The 21,605-nt window shown below is 42.5% G+C and overlaps 3 protein-coding genes across 9 annotated transcripts in view; 1 reads left to right on the top strand and 2 right to left on the bottom strand.

Annotated features, from left to right (window-relative positions):
• Positions 1–187: 187 nt before the first annotated feature.
• On the bottom strand, positions 188–5,537 carry il17rb (interleukin 17 receptor B). Its single transcript, XM_086214226.1, has 10 exons — positions 4,960–5,537; positions 4,847–4,871; positions 4,546–4,659; positions 4,151–4,254; positions 3,897–4,023; positions 3,649–3,687; positions 3,542–3,571; positions 1,891–1,977; positions 1,328–1,596; positions 188–1,163 (listed from the first exon to the last, which is right to left on the bottom strand). The coding sequence occupies exons 1-10, from the start codon at positions 5,110–5,112 to the stop codon at positions 768–770; spliced, it is 1,344 nt and encodes a 447-aa protein (XP_086070352.1). The 5' UTR covers positions 5,113–5,537; the 3' UTR covers positions 188–767.
• Positions 5,150–14,168, top strand: chdh (choline dehydrogenase). Its single transcript, XM_086214225.1, has 10 exons — positions 5,150–5,221; positions 6,604–7,035; positions 7,124–7,354; positions 7,953–8,119; positions 8,799–8,950; positions 9,447–9,576; positions 9,671–9,805; positions 10,226–10,368; positions 11,010–11,112; positions 11,545–14,168. Exons 2-10 carry the CDS (start codon positions 6,650–6,652, stop codon positions 11,961–11,963), a joined length of 1,866 nt encoding a protein of 621 aa, XP_086070351.1. The 5' UTR covers positions 5,150–5,221; positions 6,604–6,649; the 3' UTR covers positions 11,964–14,168.
• cacna1db (calcium channel, voltage-dependent, L type, alpha 1D subunit, b) overlaps positions 13,851–21,605 on the bottom strand; it is a 68,970-nt gene continuing 61,215 nt past the window's right edge. For 5 of the 7 annotated variants that reach the window (XM_086214218.1, XM_086214221.1, XM_086214219.1 and 2 more), the window contains 9 exons: positions 21,100–21,216; positions 20,540–20,988; positions 20,279–20,305; positions 20,032–20,172; positions 19,759–19,925; positions 19,472–19,584; positions 19,190–19,324; positions 18,312–18,500; positions 13,852–17,651 (listed from right to left, as the gene is read on the bottom strand). In XM_086214218.1, coding sequence (XP_086070344.1) covers positions 17,355–17,651; positions 18,312–18,500; positions 19,190–19,324; positions 19,472–19,584; positions 19,759–19,925; positions 20,032–20,172; positions 20,279–20,305; positions 20,540–20,988; positions 21,100–21,216 — 1,635 coding nt within the window. In that variant the 3' untranslated portion in view covers positions 13,852–17,354. Of the gene's footprint in view, positions 17,652–18,311; positions 18,501–19,189; positions 19,325–19,471; positions 19,585–19,758; positions 19,926–20,031; positions 20,173–20,278; positions 20,306–20,539; positions 20,989–21,099; positions 21,217–21,605 lie in introns of all 7 variants that reach the window. The other 2 variants (XM_086214222.1, XM_086214223.1) reach the window with 2 other exon arrangements.

Here is a 21,605-nt window from a genome sequence, read left to right as displayed (position 1 = left end):
AACAAGCTACTTTTATTCGTCAGAAGAGAGCCCGTGCCTGAACTCCCCTCCTCCGGAAGTTTGCTCGCTAAGTCCAAGACCAACGTTTAAAGAAATCACCTTTCACGGGTAAAATTCTTAACCCGTTTTATTAAAAAGTTTAAAAAAACAACAACAACAACTTACAAACTTTATTGTAACACAATAAAAGACAAAAGCTCATATGAATGAATAAATCGCAGTTATTATTGACTTAATCTAAATATACATACAAAAGAGGCTGTGGAATAAATGACAAGAGATATATCTTGGTACTCAGGCATTAATATTTGCACTAAAATACTCCATAGACATTTTAAAAAATGCAATAAAAAGATAGATACCCATGAAGACTTTTGTTTTCTCTGTGAGTTCATGTTTGTTGGGGTACAAAAACAATTGCTCATCAAATAAAGTTGGACTTTAGAGGTGTGTTCTATTTGTGAAGTTTGAAAAAAACATCTGGTACAGATTCAGTGTTACAAGATCACATGACACTGAAGCAGCACCAAAAAAAAATACATATTGTCTTCAAAAGTTCATTACAATAATAAATGAAATAAAATGAAATTATAAAAAATAATGAAACAGGTGCGTTTTATTAGTTGTGCTGCCGCAGATGTGACTGTTGCTGGTTTTGGTTATGTACTGCATACGGTAGATGTATATATCCAGATATGTATGCATGTTCTAAACATTTTAGTTAGACGTGTTCAGACAGCGATCACATGGTTCATTGCCGTGGCCTCTCAGGGAATCACCGGCTTATGTCCGCTTAGCTCTTCCACAGCTTCTCTTAACTTCACTGTGCTCCTCCCACTGTAAGCCACCCCTGGTCTGAAGACTGAAGCTGATCTCTTCTTCTGATCGTCTTGATTCTGAGTGCAGAGTCTGCAGCAGAGCTTGTTCAAATCCTCCATCAACCAAAACCTCTTGCAGGCCCTCAGCTCCGGTGCCAGGTTACTAGGGTTCTTGTGCCGCTTCTTGCCCAGCTGTACCACCCAGAACTTGGAAAGTTCCATGGCATTCTTTGAATGGCTCGCCACCAAGTTGAGAATCAGGGGGTACAGGTCGTGAGCTGCAGCTGGTATGGAGAGTTCGGGGAGGTTGGGGTTGGGAGGAGAGTGGCTGGGCTGTGAGGAGGACTGACAAAAGAGAAAAGTGGTGTTCAGTGGCACCTCTTCCTCAGAACATGTGTCTTCACGCCTGTCCTTCCTAAAGGTTTTCATATATTCTCACCACAACATATTTTCTACATTTATACTATGTTTTTTCTATCTATATAAATGTGAAAATGTACATTCTCTACCTGTGGGCAGATGATGAGCACTCGTTCTGTCACCTTCACCTGTTCTGCCAGCCAGCGCATTGGCCCCAGCTCTGCAATCTTCCCCTGTTGCCACATGTCGATAGCCACGTTGCAGCCTGCGTGGCATTGCAGGAAGTGTGCCAGGGCCATGATGGCCCTCTGGAAGGCCACATTCTCTGGAGGGTACACCATCAGGACAGACACAGGGACCATGGTGGGCACCCTTTTGAGACCCAATGACTTAGCAAAGTTGGTTCCACATCTTTTATCTGAGGAGGAAGAAATACTTGAAATAAGGGACGCATTCCGCACCTTGGACAAAAAAAAAATTGACTTAATTTAGAAGGGAAAGCTTGAAACTTTTGATTTCTTAATGTAGCTCTCAGTCTTTTAAGTAAAATTGTGCTATCTCATCAACAAAAAAAAGGCCTCAAATCAACATGTAATTGATTAGCTATCCAATGGTTGGGTACAAGCATGGTGGCTTGGAGCGTATAACAGGGGAATATGTTCATGTATTGGGTTCAGAATATTACATGCTTTAAAATTGTAACTCTCCTTACAGATTAAGCAGCACAAACACAGGATCATCACTCCGGCCAGTCCAGAAAAAATATTCCAAGATATGCTGGTGGGGATATTTTTTTTGTCTGCATGAAAAGACACGTAAACAAAACAGATTCAGACAGATTCCAAGTTTATTGTTGATGTTTTGTGATACTTGGATGAACACTCACAACCAGCTCTAGCCAGCTTCAGATCAAGGCCAAAACGCAGACCTAAATATTAGTAAAATTACTTTTTTCAAACAACCCACTATATTGAGGATATCTATTTTTTCATGTATTTATTTATGCATTTATTCATTCATAACAGGGGATCTTCTAGTAAGCATTGAAACTAATGGGGAACTCAACATTGGTGTCTACAGGAAACCCACCCACACGGATCAGTACCTCCTGTTTGATTCACACCACCCGCTGGAACACAAACTGAGGGTCTAAAACACAGAGCGCAGAACATCCCATCTGAGGCCAATGGGAAACAAAGGGAACACAAACATATTCACTCTGCTCTTCAAACCTGTGGTTATCCTAACTGGGCTTTTATCAAAACAGCTAGAAAGCCCAGGGGAGATAAGAAAGATGAGGGCCACGGGAAGAGAAACAATATTGTCATCCCCTATGTGGCAGGAGTCTCAGAGAAACTCAGGAGGATCTTTCACACCCACCAGATCCCAGTACATTTCAAGCCCAGCAACACTCTGAGGCAGAAGCTTGTGCATCCCAAGGACAAAATTCCGAGGCAGAAACAAAGCAACGCAGTGTACGCAGTGCAGTGCAATGAGGAATGCTCTGACTTGGACATTGGGGAAACTAAACAGCCACTAAACAAACGCATGGCACAACACAGAAGGGCCACCACCACAGGCCAGGACTCAGCGGTCCACCTCCATCTCAAGGAGAAGGGGCACTCCTTTGATGACCACAAGGTACGCGTTCTAGCCAGAGAAGACAGGTGGTTTGAGAGAAGTGTGAAGGAAGCCATTCATGTCAAACTAGAATGGCCATCTTTGAATAGAGGAGGAGGCCTCAGACATCACTTGTCTTCCACTTACAATGCTGTGCTTAGATCCCTCCCAAGGAGGAGCAGCCGTCGTTCTCACCTGCAGCCAGGTGACCCCAACGACCCTCCTGAGAGGTAACGACAGCCCAGCCAGGCCAACGACTCTCACTAACACCTGACGAGTCATTGGTTTCGGGTTGGTCGTCAGGCCAACGACTCCCATTAACACCTGATGAGTCATTGGTTTCGGGTCGTACGACCAGTTGTTTTTCGTTTTTTTGCCACCACCCTCCTGGTAGATATGAAGCTGATATTCCCCACCAGGATTAAGAACTGAAGAAGCCTCTTGGATGAGAGGCGAAACGTCTTCTACTCACACGAGATTAGTCCAGTTGCCATTTTTTATGCTTTTTTGAGACTTACCATGACCTGGATGACTGAGAATATCCACAGATATAGTTCACCGACAACACAAATTTAACAAAGGGGAAATGATTTTATTTGCTTCTCCATCTACATAGAGAGCAGTTTTCCCCTGAGAAACAAGTTCTACTGCTTTCTGTTTTGGTTTTGTGATTTTATTGTATTTTATAACAGATGATGATGATACAGTATCAGAGAACACAACACATTTTGGTTAAGTCCTACCTGAAGTAGTGGTGTCAGTCGTCATCTCAACTGCAGGGAAATATTTTTAAAAGGGTTAATGTCAAAAATAGAATATACGCACATGGGTGTGACCTGAGGTTGCTCACCTATAGCAGGTGGAGGAGTAGGCTTTGGTGTAACACCTGCTGAGAAAACCAGAAGGCTGAAACTCCTTCATCATCCCGCCATTTAAAAAAAAAGCATGGAAAAGTTTTTTTTTTCATTATCCGTTCTAGCATTTTAATAGCAATATAATGGATATAATCACTAAATACTACTGGCTTGTTTAATTAAAGCCAAACTTTTTTTTTCTTGTTGGAAATCAATGAAACGTTGGATGACATAAGCTACTCACGCCGTGAAGGTACATCTATCATGGCATTCTTGTAGCTTGGGCCGCTCCCCAGTGGAGGCAAGGGAAGATTGGCAACCTGGATAAGATTGGAGCCGTATCTCGCTCTCACTAAATAATGAAACCACACCTAGATTTTAGAAGAAGACAGTCATTGCACTCATGTCAGTTTTCAATCCATCTCCATCTCCCCATCTTGATGAAATGTATTAAACACAAGGTACAGTAAGTATGGATGATGATGGGTAATGAGATACCTGCTGTGACCCAGTGAGGTTGGACATGGCGAAAGGTGGGCTGTATTTACAGAGGTGAACCGATCGCTCCACGATCCGAGTTCCTATCAGATGAGTAACGCTAGCTACGGAGAGACAGGAGATTTCCACACGTTAGCTTGTCAGTATTGGCCCTCTCATACCACTCAGTCATTGTGATACAGATCCTGCTGGACAGACAGAGTTCAGATCAACTGTGATGACACCCTGATGGGTGACACTTCCTAAAAACTGGACTAAGTATGTCAGTGAAGCCTGGTTCCTGCAAAAGACAGCATCTCCCTGAGTGAGTGGAGGTTTTATATCATACATCACTTGACAGAGTTGAAGCAATGGTGACAACAACAAAAAAATTATAAAAAATAATCAAATCTTACAATCAATGTTAATGGCCCAACTTATGTTCACCATATCTTTTTCTCCCACTTTCACCAGCTCCAATTTCAGGTCCGCCACAAGAGATGGACTGGTGTCACAGGTTGGAGGAAAGCCTGGAACCAGAGACAGGGTGGGGCTCACTGCTCATCCATGGATGTGGGTTGTTATCAATAAGAAGATCATCAATAAAGCCATCATTTACTTCGTAATATTCATTTGGCCATGTTCATTTGTGTATATTTTAAGAGTAATATATCATGTGTTCAATATGTTGGTAAAAAATTAAACATCACAACATACCAGTAGCTTCACCACACTCTACTTTCTGTAAAGAAACCCCACATATGAAATTATAATCTTTTTCGTCACCAGAAAAAGTTAAGTATATGTATATGCTGAAGATATTCACTTACAATTTTATCTGATGTCACGTTGGCAACGACACAGGAGAAAAAAAATATTAGCCACATCCCGGACACGAGGTTTCCGGACACCTGGTTGCGAATAAACAAATAAATGCAGATAAAAGTTAAGATATAGTTTAGATTTCCCACACGACAGAACATCCACTAGTGACTTATTGCTCTGGTAACTTCTCCTCCAGCCTGGTGAGAGTTCTCCCATTAGCCCCGCCCCCGGCTCGGAAGCGGTCCAGCTCCAGAAAGCAACGGTAAGGTACTGTTTATATCTGCTGTTTCCCGTCAGTGTGTCTGTGTGTCGTTAAGACTTCCAAGACGTAATTAATTTTCCAAAAAAACAAACAAAAAAACGTCAAATTTAACTTTCAGACTCGCGTTTCACCGATTCCCAAGTAAAGCTCCGAGCTTCGGCCTCAAACGGTGCGAGTAAACAAACAAACCCTGAAAGTAGATCTTAACTCAACACTCCCAACACTTCTGTACCGTCTCCAAAAGTTACGTTAAAAGTGTTGGGGCTTGGAAACATTTTAATTGTTCACAAATGTGTGTTAAATATAGGTTAGGCGGGTAAAGCGATGAAGCAGCTGAGCAGACCCAGCAGTCCCCGACTGTTAACCCGATGACCTGACAAGCTAGCGGTTACGAAATTGACTTGTCACCTAATATTCGAAACTTAAAAGATAAGTTAACTCCTCGGGAAACTTGAAGACAACCTGCCCCTTTTACTCTTTTGTATTTTATATTGCATTATTTTATTATTTATTTACTTTTAAAGGTGGTATTTATTGATGTTTCAAGCTGTTTGCTGAGTTTAATTTGACACTTAAGTGAGTGAATAGTTGGAGTCTGGATATGGTGACATAGTCTTGACCTACATAGACCTGCTTTGGCAAGAGTGAAGTGACTGCTCATCTTAATAGCCTTGAAACAAAATCCTGTTTTATAGTTTACTACAGCTTTTACTCCATGGTAACCTCTTTACAACTTACAAATAAACTTAACCCGATGTCATCAACCTATATCAGTATCGGCTAGGGCTCAGCAGTTATCATTGATTAATCAGGCAATATTATATTTGGACTCTTTTAAATATATATATATGTACACACACAATATACACACACACATATACGTTTTATTTTATTTATCTATAAAGACATTTTATATGATGGTCTTTATCTTTTGATCCAAGCTACACATCTACACTCATTTGCACCGGTAGAACCTGGAAGTGTTATATTTAGTTCCCTTTTAGCTCAAACCAAACTCTTTGTGGATTACTGAGAATATCGCCAGATTAAAAAAGACATGAATTATAATAGACAGCGAGCTTTAGAGTTTAAAAACGGATGTTTTTTGATGGTTTTGCTCAAGCTAATCATACGTGGATGGCTCTTTCTGCATTCGGAAGGCACAAATAAGTAACGGGAAAAAATATCTTAAACGTCTTTTGTTAAAGGCACTTTGTTTTTACACTTTTTTTTCCTTTTTTGGGGGGGGGGGGGGTGAAGCATCACTCCACTTTGCAGTGGCTCAAAAAAAAAATTCCACATGGGTCAAGTCCTAGTTCTGTTTGTCCAGCAGATACTTGTTCCTGCTCTCAGTGTTTCCTTTCATGTGTGTTGTTCTGGTTTGCAGGTTCAGCAGCCCAGTAAATGAAAAATATAACCGCTCCAGTACCAGGATGTTGTCTTTGGCCATGCTAGGCCTAACTGGAGTCCAGCAGGTTGTGAGGGACAGCAGGTGTCTCTTAACCTGTCGGCGTGTCCCTAAGTTCAGCTGCATGGGCCCGTTCTCTTCCCATTTGTTCTCCAACCATCCCAGATGCTTCAGTGTCACTGCTTCTCATTGGACTTCGCCTGCAACCAATCATAAAACACCATCGTACAGTTATGTCATTGTTGGGGCTGGGTCAGCCGGCTGTGTCCTAGCCAGCCGTCTCACAGAGGATGCCCAGGAGTCTGTGATGCTGCTGGAAGCAGGACCGAAGGACATGTTGCTGGGCAGCATACGTCTCTCATGGAAGATCCACATGCCAGCTGCACTGACCTACAACCTCTGTGATGAAAAGTAGAGTAGTTCAATCTTTTGCTTGTTGCTTTCACAAAGGCAAATGTTCCAGATGTACGATTCTGATCAAATTCGTCTTTCTCCTCAGGTATAACTGGTACTACCACACTTTACCCCAGGAACATATGGACAACAGAGTGATGTATTGGCCAAGGGGTCGTGTCTGGGGTGGTTCCTCATCACTCAATGCCATGGTGTACATCCGTGGACATGCTGAAGACTACTGCCGCTGGCAGAGGGAGGGGGCCGAGGGCTGGGATTACAATCACTGCCTTCCTTACTTCAGGAAAGCTCAGTGTCACGAGCTTGGAGAGGACAGGTAGAAATAGTTTTTTTAATGCGGCTGTTATTGTCAATGTTGGTGAAAAAAAGTTTGAAGGGAAGCATCCTGGGTGAGAGCAAGTTTTGGTGGGAAATATAAACTGACATACTGAAGATCTCATTATGCAGAACTCGGCAACATGAGCATTACAGTCTACTTAGCACACATAAAATGCCAATTTTAACGTTTATGCTTCCACAGAACTCCCACAATGGTGATAAGGGTGACGTAATACTTCCAGTGAATAATGAAATGCTAGATGTACAAATGTAGATGCGCGACCTGGAGCTTGTCCGTTTGTTTGCACAGCAGCATATGTACATACTCAACACAAGGTCAAGTCACATGGCCTCTGGCAAGGGGGGGAGTTTTAAGTTAAGAATCTCAACTCTGGCGCAGTAATATCAGGCTTTTGCAGGACATTACCTTTTTATATTTGTGTGTCTTACACTGACTCGATGTTGGCACTGAAAGTGAGCTAAATAATTTGTGAACAGCTCTCTTCAGACAGGTAGCACTGCTGGAAATAAAGACCGAGTACATCATTCCTAATTCCAGTGTGCACTCATGTTGACATTACATTTGTTGACTGCAGGTACCGTGGAGGTAGCGGCCCTCTGCATGTGTCCAGAGGGAGGACAAACCACCCACTTCACAAGGCTTTTATTGAGGCTGGGCAGCAGGCGGGATACCCCTTCACTGATGACATGAACGGATACCAACAAGAAGGCCTGGGCTGGATGGATATGACTATTTTTAAAGGTTAGAGAATCTATTCCAAAGGATCTATAAGTCGTTTAAGGAACACGCTAACTTTTTGGGAATTCCACCTCTTATCCATCCACCCCAGAGCCAGACGGAGAGAAGACGATAAATTCCCCTCCGTCCTATGAGCTGCGTTTGGGATCTGAGACCCACAGACATCAGCTGATTGCTAGTTAGCTTAGCATAATGGATGACTGTGGGTGGGAAGTTCTGACATAGCTGCATCGAAATTCATGTACAATTTCCTCTAAAACTTTGCCTGCATTAGCATCACTTGGATTGGGTGTTGAGTCCGTTAAACACCTGAATAAAAACAGAATTTGCATAATAATAAGAAGCCTGAAACTGAACATTTCTACACACACACACTCACACACAAAATACTAATAGTATTAACCATGGCTGACTCCGTAAGAGAGGATGAGGAGGATTACTTCAGGAAAATAAAGATCCTGATCCTCATAGAGAACTATAACACACAGAGGAGGGCCCACAGGTTTTAGGAGCTGAGGTGGCATTACATGATGTAAGCTCACAAGCCCGTTCTTTCTGCTAAGCTAGCTGGCGGTCAGCTGGTGTCTGTGCACCGAGGAGAGAAGGGCATCTATCTTGTCTGGTAAACTGTTTCTTTGAACCAATCCTTAGCATATCCCTAATTCAGTGTCACTGTGTGCAGGGAAGAGGTGGAGCACCGCCAGTGCCTATCTTAGACCTGTGCTGGGTCGACCCAACCTGAAGACAGAGGTGCACTGCCTGGCCACTAAGATCCTGTTTGATGGTCACCGTGCTGTGGGCGTGGAATACACACAGAAAGGACAGAAAAAAAGGGTGAGAGTGATGGACATTTTAGAGAGGTGAACATTCTGTAATCAAGGATTATTTTAACACACAAACTCAGATTAGTTTTCCAGTCTTTGTCCGATGGTTTTGCCCTAGTAACCACCAATTTTCGCATCCGCTCTCCAACTAGAGAACCTTTTCTTCAAATCCGATCAAACCTTACACGTCTCATTTGGATCACAAATGTTTTTGGTTGCTGTTGCTAACATCCTGTGGCAGCCATATCAGGTGATTGATTTCCACACAATGTTAAAAATCTGCCTTATGCTTTGGTGGAGTTTCTTCATATTTTACCGATCAAGACAATACAATCTGAAATTACCACTTCCTACTACATTTGGTGGATATCCCCGGCACTTGGGTGACCATATCTAGTTTATCCATTGTACTTGATCTACTGACTGTGTCAGCTTGTTTTTAGTTCAGCTCGTGGACTTTTCCGTGCTTCAGAAACCCACCTGTCAGATTTCATGTCTCTTTCCAGGTGTATGCAGATAAAGAGGTGATTTTAAGCGGAGGTGCCATCAACTCCCCTCAGCTTCTCATGCTGTCAGGGGTGGGAAATGCTGATGACCTGAAACAACTTGCTATCCCAGTGGTCCAACACTTACCAGGTGCATTTTTTACACGATTAAATATACTGTCTTTTATGACCTCATAACCACTGGAAGTAAGAAATGAACTGCCTTCCTGCCTGATGTTTCTCAGGTGTTGGCAGTAACCTGCAGGATCATTTGGAGCTGTACGTCCAGCAGCAGTGCACTCAGCCCATCACACTGTACAAAGCCCAGAAACCCTTCCACATGATCAAAATAGGCCTGGAGTGGCTCAGTCTGTTCACCGGTAAACAACAGTACCCACATATATGCTCGAGAATCACTGGAGTGGTCTGGAGTGTTATCAATTAATCGTTCTTAAACATGAATTATTGTCTTTTAAACCAGAAGGAAGGCAGGTTGATGTAATCCAAGGCCCTTAGCACTTTCCTTTTACAAACAGGATACACAGAAAATGGAAAAATACACTTCCTACTCCCAGCGTCCTACTCGTCCCTTAGGATGTTCAGTTTTGTAGAACAGGATTTACAAACGTTAATTCCACAGCTCGCACAATCTGTTACACACAGCTGGGGTCTCTGTCACAGCAGCATGAAAGAGCTTCTCCAACCAGGACTCATAAATCATTTTAGAGTGAGCAGGTGACAATGACTGGAACAGTAGTTGCAGTGTTCCACTCTCACTGACTCTGACGATTGTCCCCCAGGTTATGGAGCAACAGCCCACCTGGAGAGTGGAGGATTCATCCGCAGTCGGCCAAAGGTCACACACCCAGACATCCAGTTTCACTTCCTGCCCTCGCAGGTCATCGACCATGGACGAGTTGCTTCCAAGATAGAAGCCTATCAGGTGTGTTTGAATGAGGATGTGATAGCGGTGTAATCAGATGGTGGCATGCAGTGAGTTTTGATGATTGTTAACACAGGTATGGGTGCTGCAAGATGGCTAAAAGATGGTGTGTGTGTGTGTGTGTGTGTGTGTGTGGTGCATTTTGAGATTTATAAAAAGTGCACCTCAAAAACTTTTTAACAGACTTAAACTTTGAAACTGTTGAAAAACACTACATTTTTTGACCGCGCCATGGAATCATGAACCTTTGTGTATTCACTTCACACATGCTCATGTCATCATGTGGAAATGCATATCTGTGTGTGGATCCGATTAACCGGTGCAAACACTAAATGCTAATGTCAATAAAAAATAAATTTCAATCCCGCTATTACTCAGAATTTTCCAGATAACTCCTTCACACACGTAGCAGACACAAAATGTTGTGAATACACTCGTCCTTCCATGGAACACCAGCATCAGACATCAAGCACTGGCAGGGTTCCTCTAAAATTCCAGAGGGGCTGCAGCAACAGCAGCACGTACACCACCAGGAAGGCTGCTGCAGAAAGAACCACAGTGTTGAAACTGTATGACTTGATAAGGACATTTGACTGGCAAACATTAGCATGATAATAATAAGTATTGTAATGATGTCATAGGTGCATGTTGGACCAATGAGAAGCACCAGTATTGGCTGGATGAAGCTGAGGAGCTCCAACCCTCTGGATCACCCCATTCTCCAGCCAAACTACCTCTCCACTGGTAGGAAACGCTTACTCACAACGGTTACACCAGCGTTAAACTAACGTCCCACATTCTATCTTGCTGACAAAATAGTCCGACTTTGCGCAGTTGCGTGTAAACAGAATTATTAGTAGAATATACATTTTTGTAAGCCGCGTTAAGTCTGATAACTTCATCAGCATAGTGTCTTTTTCAGAAAAAGGCAAAAACCAGCATAATAGTAGAATGTTGTCATTGATATATTTAGAATCAAAGTTTAGTATCTTCATGGGTCACCCTCCTCCACATCCACATCCACATCCACACCCTCCTCCACATCCTGGTCCCACTTGAGGCCTGGATGAGCTTGATTATTTTCTCTTTGACAACATTTAATAGGATGATGTTAGTAGCAGAACCTAAACAGATTACAGGGTTAGTTATTGACGTTCATCTTCTCTGTCCTCTCAGATATTGATGTTTGGGAGTTCAGGGAGTCTGTCAAACTCTCCAGAGAGATTTTTGCCCAGAAGGCTTTTGACCCGTTCCGTGGTCCTGAAGTCCAGCCCGGTCCTCAGGTCCAATCTGATGCTGACATTGACGCCTTTGTCAGACGAAAGGCCGATAGTGCGTACCATCCATCCTGCACGTGCAAGATGGGCGCTCCCTCTGACCCGATGGCAGTCGTTGACTCGAACACACGTGTTTTGGGGATTGAGGGGCTCCGTGTGGTCGATGCTTCTATCATGCCCAGCATCGTTAGCGGCAACCTAAATGCTCCAACCATCATGATGGCAGAGAAGGCCGCTGATATCATCCGAGGTCGTCCTTGTCTCGTGGACCCAAGTGTTCCAGTGTACCATCCACCGTCGCTCGATACCCAAAGATAAAGAGAGAGTGAGGGGATGAAGGGAAGGAAGAAGACAAGTAAAAAGGGTTTGTTTTGAAACGAGACCAGACTATCCCTCTTGTTTGCTACCAATTAATGTAGCAGTTTACATCTTTTTTTGTCTTTTCTTTTCTTGCCATTTAAAACTACTTGTCTTAAAATGTTAAGTCTTATGTAACAAAATGAACAGACACCCTGATCATTGCTTCCTCTTTAGCTGAGTTACAACTGGGTGTCAGTGGTGAAGGTCAGCTGGAGTTGCAGTAAATATAAAGTTGACGTCGCTTTCTCAAAATCAGAATTATCTGTTGCTACCATTTATTCCCTCCTTCATACTAAACACATCCCGCTTACTAGTAAACGCTACAGAACCTGGAATGTCTTAAAGACGTCAGTTTCAAAATGGACCACAACTAAAATGTCTTCTTGTAATTATTGTCCAGAAACTGTGTGAAAGGGTCGCTGTAATTCCCCACAGCTCACACGCGTGTATTCAAAGGTGTTGTCTGAGTGGCAGAGCTTGAGGTACGAGCACTTTTACAATTATCTCTTCGCATCTCAGTGAATGACACAAAAGCTGTTGACCACAAGTCTGTTTTATCAGCTAAAATCTGATCTCTGCGTAAGTCTGTTTCCCTTCACAGACACACGCAGGTTTGTTCGATCTTGAAAACCACAATTTAACTGATTATTCAGCCTCCTCACCTGAACTCTTTTGCTGTGCTCTAAAGACACACTTTGTTGGTAGCAAATTCTCTTCATGAAATCATCCCCATCATCACTGCTAGTGTCAGGTCCAGGGTTTGCACTCATCCTCCTGCTGATGAGTTTTGACGATAAGTGATTTAATAGAAATCTGCATCTTGGCACCTGCAGAGGCACTAAGAGCCACTAAGAACCAGAACCAGAAGCTAATATAGAATAAATCGCTAAGTAGTTGGCTGAGGCCTTTGAAGACTGAGCAACACTTGAGGTTGATGTTATATTTTGAAAGGAATGCCCATTTTTTCTGTTTTGTTTGTTTGTTGGGTCTTTTTTTCCTCCTCTTTGGGGTCAAGAATTTGATCAACTGGGATTTCACAAGCACTAAAAACATTGAAGTATTCTCTCATCCATCCAGCTGTACCTTTTACTTTTTCCATGGTATTTTTTTTTTCTGTGTGCATAATAACAGTTGTGTTAAGTCAGTAGTTGAAGGAGACAAAAGGAAGACACACACACACACACACACACACACACACACACACACTTTGGCCAACTGACTCAAGTATTACAGCCCACAACCTCAACGTAGCATGTGGTTCTAACCAGCCTACCAGCTATTTGATTTAATTGTACTCTTAAAAAGTCCATTTTACTAAACAAAATTCAATATGTCTACAAGTTTGTTTTCTATATGATTATGAATGTTTACAAGAAAGCCTTAGAAGAATATAAGTGATGATGATAACTGATCAAGAGATGTATGGTCATAAGATTTGTGCCTGTTTGATCACTATATCCTGATGTCAATGTGAATTACGCTGTTAGGAGACCCTAGCGTGCCAGTTTAGTCCAGCCAGAAAGGATTTGTAGATTTTAGAATTAGCTGCAAATGTGAAGTAATAATTGAAAGTAATATATATTTTCTACTCATGTTGTAGCCTGGGATTACCGACTGAGTGCTAGCTGAAGTATTTGGAGACTGAATGAATTATAGCTATTAATCTTTGCACTACAATACAGACTATCTTATTTCACCTTCATTACTGTGACTCTTAATTGTTTACATCTGATGCAGTGTTGTACAATTTTTACGTCTGTGTTTTGCTCATGAATTAGAGCAGAAACACGGACAGTAAAACAGAAATTCTTACTTTGTTTGCATGTTTATTTTTGTCTTGTATTGATTGTAACTCAACCCTAGACACCAGCCTGGCCTTGTCATCCTCAGGTTCAGTGTCATTTCAGGCAAATGTTCAAGCCGACTGAAAGGTACAAAACAGGAGTTTTGTTTGTCATCGGTACAAAATCCAAAAGGTACTTGTAGTTTAGCTACGAGATACTACTATATATTTTTTTCGACTTGTCATAAAACATATGGGCAGGAAGCATGAGCTTTTATGTTTTTCACATTTTTACAAAAACTGTATAGATTTTATACAATGTTTTCATTTCATACACATTTACAAAGCAAAGAAACAGTGAAAAAATAAAGCTTGCATGTACACAACTTTTCATTTCGTGTCTTTTTTTGTTTTAGGTTTTCATAAACTTCTAATGTATGTGAATCTTCATCCTGTGTAGGCCAATTTATCATCCTATCACCGGCCAATCATCCACACATCTTAACCATGTATATGATTTTCTGATATGCGCCGATTATTAAAAAAAAAAACCTTTTTAACAGCGCGTGTAATGCAGGAAAGAAAAGCCTGTGGAGATTTTCACATGGTATCATAGCGTGTCCAGCAGAGAGAGCTCAGTGGCCTCCGCCATGTTTAACTTTATTTTTGGTCTCGCTTTAAAAGGTCATGTATAAAAAAATGTTCATTCTTTTTTTTTTTTTTAAGGAAGTGATTTATTTGTGTAAGGAACCCTCTTGTACCCCTGCGTAGTCATGCGGGCATAAAATTGGTGCACGGTGAACAGAGAAAGGGTCTATTATCAGTTCGGTACAAAATTTCACTTTATCAGTTGCGTATTTTGGTGGGTTTTTTTTTCTGTTCTAAAATTGGTATTGTTATCAGGCTCAAAATGTCGGTATATATTGATATAAAGACTTTTGGTTTGCAATGACATCACGTCTATGATGGATCTCATTTCATGATCTGGACTGACAGCAGGTGCTAACGTTACTCTGACTCAGTAAGGTCTTACTTTTCTTGTCTTGGTTTCCTCCATTAACATCCCATATATGCCTCCATGTCTGTTATGATGTCTGTACCGTAATTAAAATAGAAATCCAGCTTCATGTACAGTAGCTAGCACTACATGCTAGCAGCTAGGATTCTGCAGCCTGGTTTGCATCATGCAGGAATTGAGGCACGGCACTCATTGGAGGAATGAAAGAATCACCATTAAAACGACATTTAAACAGTTTAGATCCCGCATAATTTTTTTGAAAATTGTAAAAAAAAACAAAAACAAAAAAACTTTATGAAGAACTGGTGGACTCCTTGAGAAGGATGGCCTGGTGTGGTGACCAAAGTATTACTAAAACAAGTCGCTAAAACAGAGAAGTAGCAAATGTGTGAGAATATTCATTCTTGTATTTTTGAATTCGTAGTTGCCAAGATGGCAGTGATGCAATGGTTCTTCACCCAGTTCCCTTGGATGAATTTCCTGTTTGATACAAGACAGCTGCTTCTCTAATCACTAACAATCCAGGATTTGAAGACACCTGAGAAAGTCAAAGGGATTAAGAGCAAAAAGTTACTTGTATTGAGCATGACTCATTAAGTCTTGGGTGGACCTGTGTGTGCAGAGGCAACCCCGAATCCTATCAGAAAACACGTGGGCGCTATTTACCGGCTGTATTGACCTCTAAAACATCAAGGAATCATCCGGAAAGAAAAAAGAAGCTTGTACACTTGCGTTATCACCACATCTGGCCGCAGCAAAAGTTCAGTCAAGTACACAAGAATCAGTGTGCACCTCAGAAGTGATTTTGAAAAGAAAAAAAATGGCAAAAACTAAGATTGATGTGTGTAAATCCACTCAATGATCCCTTCTTCTGTCATGAAGGAGCCCTTTAATTTGCACAGATCAAACATGTCAGCCTGACAAATGAGATTGAGATTAAGGGGAGAAAGAAAACAGAGCGCCCCACCAAGACCCTGCGTCGCTTTGAAAGATTGACCTGAGGACATTATTACAGCCACTCAAACTGACATAAGAACACATACACACACACACACACACACACACACACACACACACACACACACACACACACACGAACACACAAACCCCACAAATAAAAGGGAGTATCTTTATACCCAACAGCAGTGTATTCAGTTTATATATCATAACAAAATATATTCTCTTTTTTTGTTGTGGTGTTGGAATCAATGACACTTGATGATAACCTGCCCAGGGACAACAGATGAAAATTCCTTATTCAGCTGATACATTTACATCGACGTAGAAAGAAAGTAAGAACAAAATTCTCAGAAGAAGTACTTGAATGAGGGGCAGCAAAACTGAAATTTGTACTTCTTTTTTTTTTTTCTCCAAGCGCCTTGATAGCATCTCATCTGGGCAGAGGAATAAAGTCCAAATCAAACATTTTACTAGTTGACGTCACTTGCAGCAGTTTCACAAAAAATGTGACTAAAACAAATGTGCTCTACAGACGTTATCAGTCAGGGCGAACCCTCATTTTCGTAACTCAAATCAGCAGATATTAAGGAAAGTGAGTCACTGCATATTTGGTCTCGCTTGAGTTGTTGTAGGAGAGATTGAAGTTAAGATGGAAACACGTGGGACATTGATTTTAGTCCATTTTATACTTTATTTTCAGCGTCATTAAAGTAATCAAAGTTGGTACGTCGCTGTTGTTGGTGTGAAGGAGGAAGGGTGTGCGGTTTCCCTGTGTGTCACACCAGCGTGTGCCTGAAACAGAAGGATATGCCTGAGGACAAAGTCTGTTTTCTTTTCTTTGATATGTGATTTCCTTTTCAAGTCAAGTGCTGACACGTGTACCCTGAACTGTGAACCCAAAAGCAGCACCCTGACTCAAACGTGATGGCTTTGACTGGGCTTCTCTCTACCCAGATTTACTGAATTAAACTGACTAAAATTAGATTACTCAGACATTTTTGTAGGGTTTTTTTTGTTGTTTTTGTTGGGGGTGGGGGGTGGGGGTTGAAATACGGAAGCCAAAATGAAATATGAATAACCAGCATTTGCTGAAGAGTAAAATGGCTTTGCGAAGCCAGCTCACCTATTAAACTTCCCTCTCTGAGGTCCAGAAGGGCTCAGACACGATTTGTTTCTCATTTCAAGCAGAACAGACGGTTCTGACCTGTCTGTCCTCTAACTTTGTATTTGTCAGTCAATTAAGAGCGTTAGAATGCATCTTTGTGTTGATCTTAAAAAAAACAAAACAAAAACAGTTTTAGAACAGAACAGTTAAGTGGTTATGGGCTAGTTATGCAGTAGTTACTCTGGTATTAAAATCACAATTTCTTTTAAAAAGGAACATACAACAACATCAGAGTCTTGCCGATTCCTCTCATAAATTCATCTGTTTCTTCTACGTTTCCACAGAAAGAGAAAACAAGGCACTTTGTTCTCTTATTCATCCACCACAGTTTACAGGTCTCTCTGTTGCAGGATGCACTAGAGAGCCCCCTCCCCATGTAAAAATTCAATTGGAAAAAACTAAATAATCCCGTGTGAGCCGCCGCTATAGCGACGTGATGCATATCATCTCATCTGTTAGGTCCTCCTCGCATTTCACCGCCACATACGTCTCCTCGTCGCTGTAGTCACGGATGCTGTGGTCTGGATGCTCGGTGTCAAGCGCGTCCGAGCCCATGTTCCCCGCCCCCCCGGTGCTGCCCGTATTCCCATTCAGCAGGTTACTCGCGGCGCTCTCCATCTCGTCAATGGTCAACTCGCAGGCGTCTGCGATCTCGTGTTTGGTCACAGACACAAAGTTTGGGTCCCTGGCGTATTTTCCCAGACCCTCAGAGATCAATGCCTGAGAGCAAGAACAGATAATAAACACGTCACAGAAATCAGCTGAACAGAAACATGTTTTAGGAAGTTAATATTCTGAAGTGGATGTGTGCTTGTGGTGGATGACTGGCTGACAGCTTTAGACTGAAGTAATTTATCTCTTAAACCCTGCAATGATCTTTTTTTTTGACCATGTGAGTCCATTTTTTAAGTCAATGTAGCAAAATTTTGGACGACAGTTGGATTTACATCTCCAGGCAATACATCCATTTGTGTTTTTGCCCATCAAGCGAGTCAAAGAACTAAAAAAGATTCTACAATTCTAGATCTGCTCCAGATTTCCATTGATAGCAAAGTTAAAAAAAGTGAAACAACAATAAGCTGAAAGATGCTATTGAGCTTGACAGGGAACACACACAGCACGCTGTATAAACTAGTGGTCATGTGATCAGTTGTTTATAAAAATATATTAAATGTAGCAGATCTAATATCCTTATCGTACTTTTTTTTCTGCTAATAATGAATAAAAAATTAGGCATTTTCATTTCTTGTTATGCATATCCTGGAGTTACTTGACAATGAATAATTAATCATTAAAATACACAAGTAGTTATCAAATCAAACGAATTTTGTCTCGGTCTTAACCTTCCTCTATCTCATCATGTTCTGGATTATCGCTCACCGCCTCCACCAGACTGTTGGCGCTGCCTCTCTTGGACAGGAAGTGCGAGCAACTTTCTTCAGGTATCTGCAGACGTGACGGCGAATGGCTGCGACTGGGAGCTCCGTCCTGACCGCCGTCGGTGTACCACGAACTCCTCTTGGCCGCTCCGGGGAGGCTGCCGTCACTGCCGGGGCTCCTCCAGTCCACCTGAGCACATTTCCAAGCAACACATTCATCTTGATGAATGAATATAAATCATAGCGGAGGAAGCATCAACATTAACGACAGATCTACAAGTGATTGGAATATTAATGTTACTGCCTGATATGAATCCGAAAAGCATTTGCACACAATGTAGTTTGTGTTTTTCGTCCTAACATTTTCACGCTTTCAAAATTCTAGGACTGACCCTATTATTAAATCGAGTCAGTCCGGTTCTATTGACAATAGCATTGATGTCACAGTGATTAAAATAAAACCAAAACAAAAAACAAAATCAGCTGATACTTGACGGCAAACTTCTACGCTACGCCAGCACCGACGCCGTAAATTAGGAAATGTATCATCCGTGTTGTACTGAGGTTGTTTCAACCTTCTCTCTTATCTGCTGCTTTGAGTCACTAACCTTGAAAAAAACAAGAACAGACAGAAACATAAGGTAACGAAGCCTAGCAAACCTGCAGGGGAAGAAAAACAACTCTCACTCTGTTACAGAGCCACAGTGAAAGCCACGTCTACACTTGAGACTCCGGCAATAAAGAACTTGACCTTTTCAAGCAAGTTAAAGTTTTGTCTTCACTTTTTTCAGACCTTTACAGATGAAAAAAAGTTGAACTAGTTCTTTGAAATTTCACTGAATCTCGATATGGTAACTTGAATCATGCACAAAAGCGGACCTGTATGAGCGGCGTGTAGTTGGGCGAGCAGTCACGGGTGATGGGAGAAGCGGGAGGTGTGGCCCAGGAGTGTAGCGACCGTGTAGGAGAGCAGCGGTGAATTCTGCTGGCGTCTAGACCAGCCACCGCCATGACCTATGGTTAGAGAGCAAGCTGGATTAAAAAAGACACTACAACAGAGTGTGTGTGTGTGTGTGTGTGTGTGTGTGTGTGTGTGTGTGTGTGTGTGTGTGTGTGTGTGTGTGTGTGTGTGTGTGTGTGTGTGTGTGCGCGTGCATGTACCTGCTGCTGAACCAGGTGCAGTGGAAGAGCGGTGCAGGACGGAGAGGGTGGAGCTTCATCCTGACTACTTCGTCTGCGAAGACACTCAAAGTTGAATGTTGGTCTGTTGGAGGCTGAGAGGACACACGAGACGTCTGCTTATTTACTGGATAACATTCATCATGATAATCTATCACTCATCAATTATTTGTCGGGTGTGATAATAAGTAGTATAAGTACTATGTGCAGCCAAGTATTTGTACTGCTACTATTCCACTAAACTGAGTAACGCAACAAGCTTTGTTCACCTTGAGGTGAAGGTAAAAACCATCTTCTGGGTGACCTCGGTGATCGCTTGACCTCTTGGCAGATGGGCTGTTGGTCATCATCATAGTAACCATCAGACTGTTGGTCACCAGTGGAAATCTCCAGGTCAAAGTCTCCCTCCACCTCAGGTTGGTCCTTGTTGGACAACCTGTGAAGAAGAGGAAGGTGAGGGAATGATGGGAATAATTTTCTGTCTGACGTGACTCTCTCGTCTGTGATAAACACAGATCCAACGCTCGAATGAAGTTGGTCACCTGTCCCTGGTCAGCATAATGTCGTCTTCGTGAAACTCCTCCCCGCTGTAGTACTCTCCTGAGCCTCGCTCCTCGTCACTGTCCCCTCCCCCGAGCTCCTCTCGGCGAATTGTGGGGTAGAGTCCACCGCCGCTTTCTGACCTGGCATTAAAAATGCCAAAGATACAGTAAGTCTTTTATCGAACATAACGGATCTGCGTTTCGACTGACACTGTCATCACATCTATAGTCTGTGTCTTTACTGTACCTAATGTAGGCCTCATAGTAGCGCGTCCTGCTCCAGAGGAAGGCAGTAGCGCAGGGGGGAGGGGGGTGATACGGAACAGGAGGAGGAGGAGAGAGGATGCATGCAGAGGAAGAAGACAAGAGGACACACATTACAACTATTTTTGCACAAGCAGGGAGAGGAGCGTTACCAAGTCGCACAAGATTCTGTAGAATAAAGCCTTTAACGAAGCGATGGGACAACATAAAATAACGAGGTCTCTTCTGGTGTTATGACACAGACCTCGTGGAGTGTGACTTCCGTGGCTTGCTGTAGGTGGACACTGGTGATCCAGTTTTGGCAGAGGACGGGCGTTCTCGCCTTGACAAACACTGGGGCTGCCTCCCGTTGGTCATGGAGAGAATTGAGGGCACGTTGGCGTTGTTGAGGTTGGCGTTGGAGGGGATTGGCGGTTGTTGGCAGGTGGAGTTACAGTGGGAGTGTTTGGGTGGATGAGGGCTGTGATGATGATGATGATGATTGTACTGGGTGATGGGTGATGAGTTCAAGTCTGTCTCCTCGCCTCTGTCGCTGTCGCCGCCTCTTGTTCCTGTTTGGGTGGGTTCAGTTGAGGCACTGCAGGAAAAGGGCAGGATCTGGAGAGGACGCTGAGTGACGGTGGTCGGGTGGGAGGAGCCTTGTTGATTCGTACTGACATGGTTGACATGGTTCCCGAAAAGGCCGCCATTACGCTGCAGAGAGACACCGGGAGACAGTGAGGACTCTTCATGCTTTAAAAACTGATTTCAGACTCAGCCTGTATGTGCTAAAAATATCAGAGGACAGTCAATAAGGGCGAGTACCCTGTAGATTTCCTCTTCTTCATCTTCATGAGCATCTACGAGCCCCTCCTCCTGCAGGTCACATGATATGGCTCGACGAATCTCTGGTCCAATGTCATGCAGCGTGCGAAGGCCAGCCTGCAGCGAGCAAATGTTTATTCAAGCGCCAACATGTCTCGGAAAGATCCACCGACTGAACAGTGAGGTCCAATAGAATTTTTGCCACAGCAGCCATTTTAAGATGCCAGTGTGAATACTGGTGTGATTAATGTTTCATCAAGAGTCATCTTGAATTTTAAACATTTTTCATGCTTTACTTATCATTGAACCAGCTTTGTAAATAGTTTAACCGCTAACAGAAGCGAAACTGTGAACATATAATAAAACATACTATCAAATACGAATTTGAGCAAAAATCCGGCTATCTATAACTCTTTGCTCCTTCTTGGTAACACCAACCTGGTGCATTAGAGTTTGTTTTTAATTTAAAATCACAGTGTTTGTGGATTACTGAGTATATGACTGTG

The sequence above is a fragment of the Aulostomus chinensis genome, chromosome 9, assembly GCF_037954235.1.
Source record: "Aulostomus chinensis isolate RoL2024-O1b breed Wild chromosome 9, RoL_Achi_v1.0, whole genome shotgun sequence".
Classification (NCBI taxonomy): Eukaryota; Metazoa; Chordata; class Actinopteri; order Syngnathiformes; family Aulostomidae; genus Aulostomus; species Aulostomus chinensis.
This window is presented reverse-complemented; position numbering and strand designations above follow the sequence as displayed.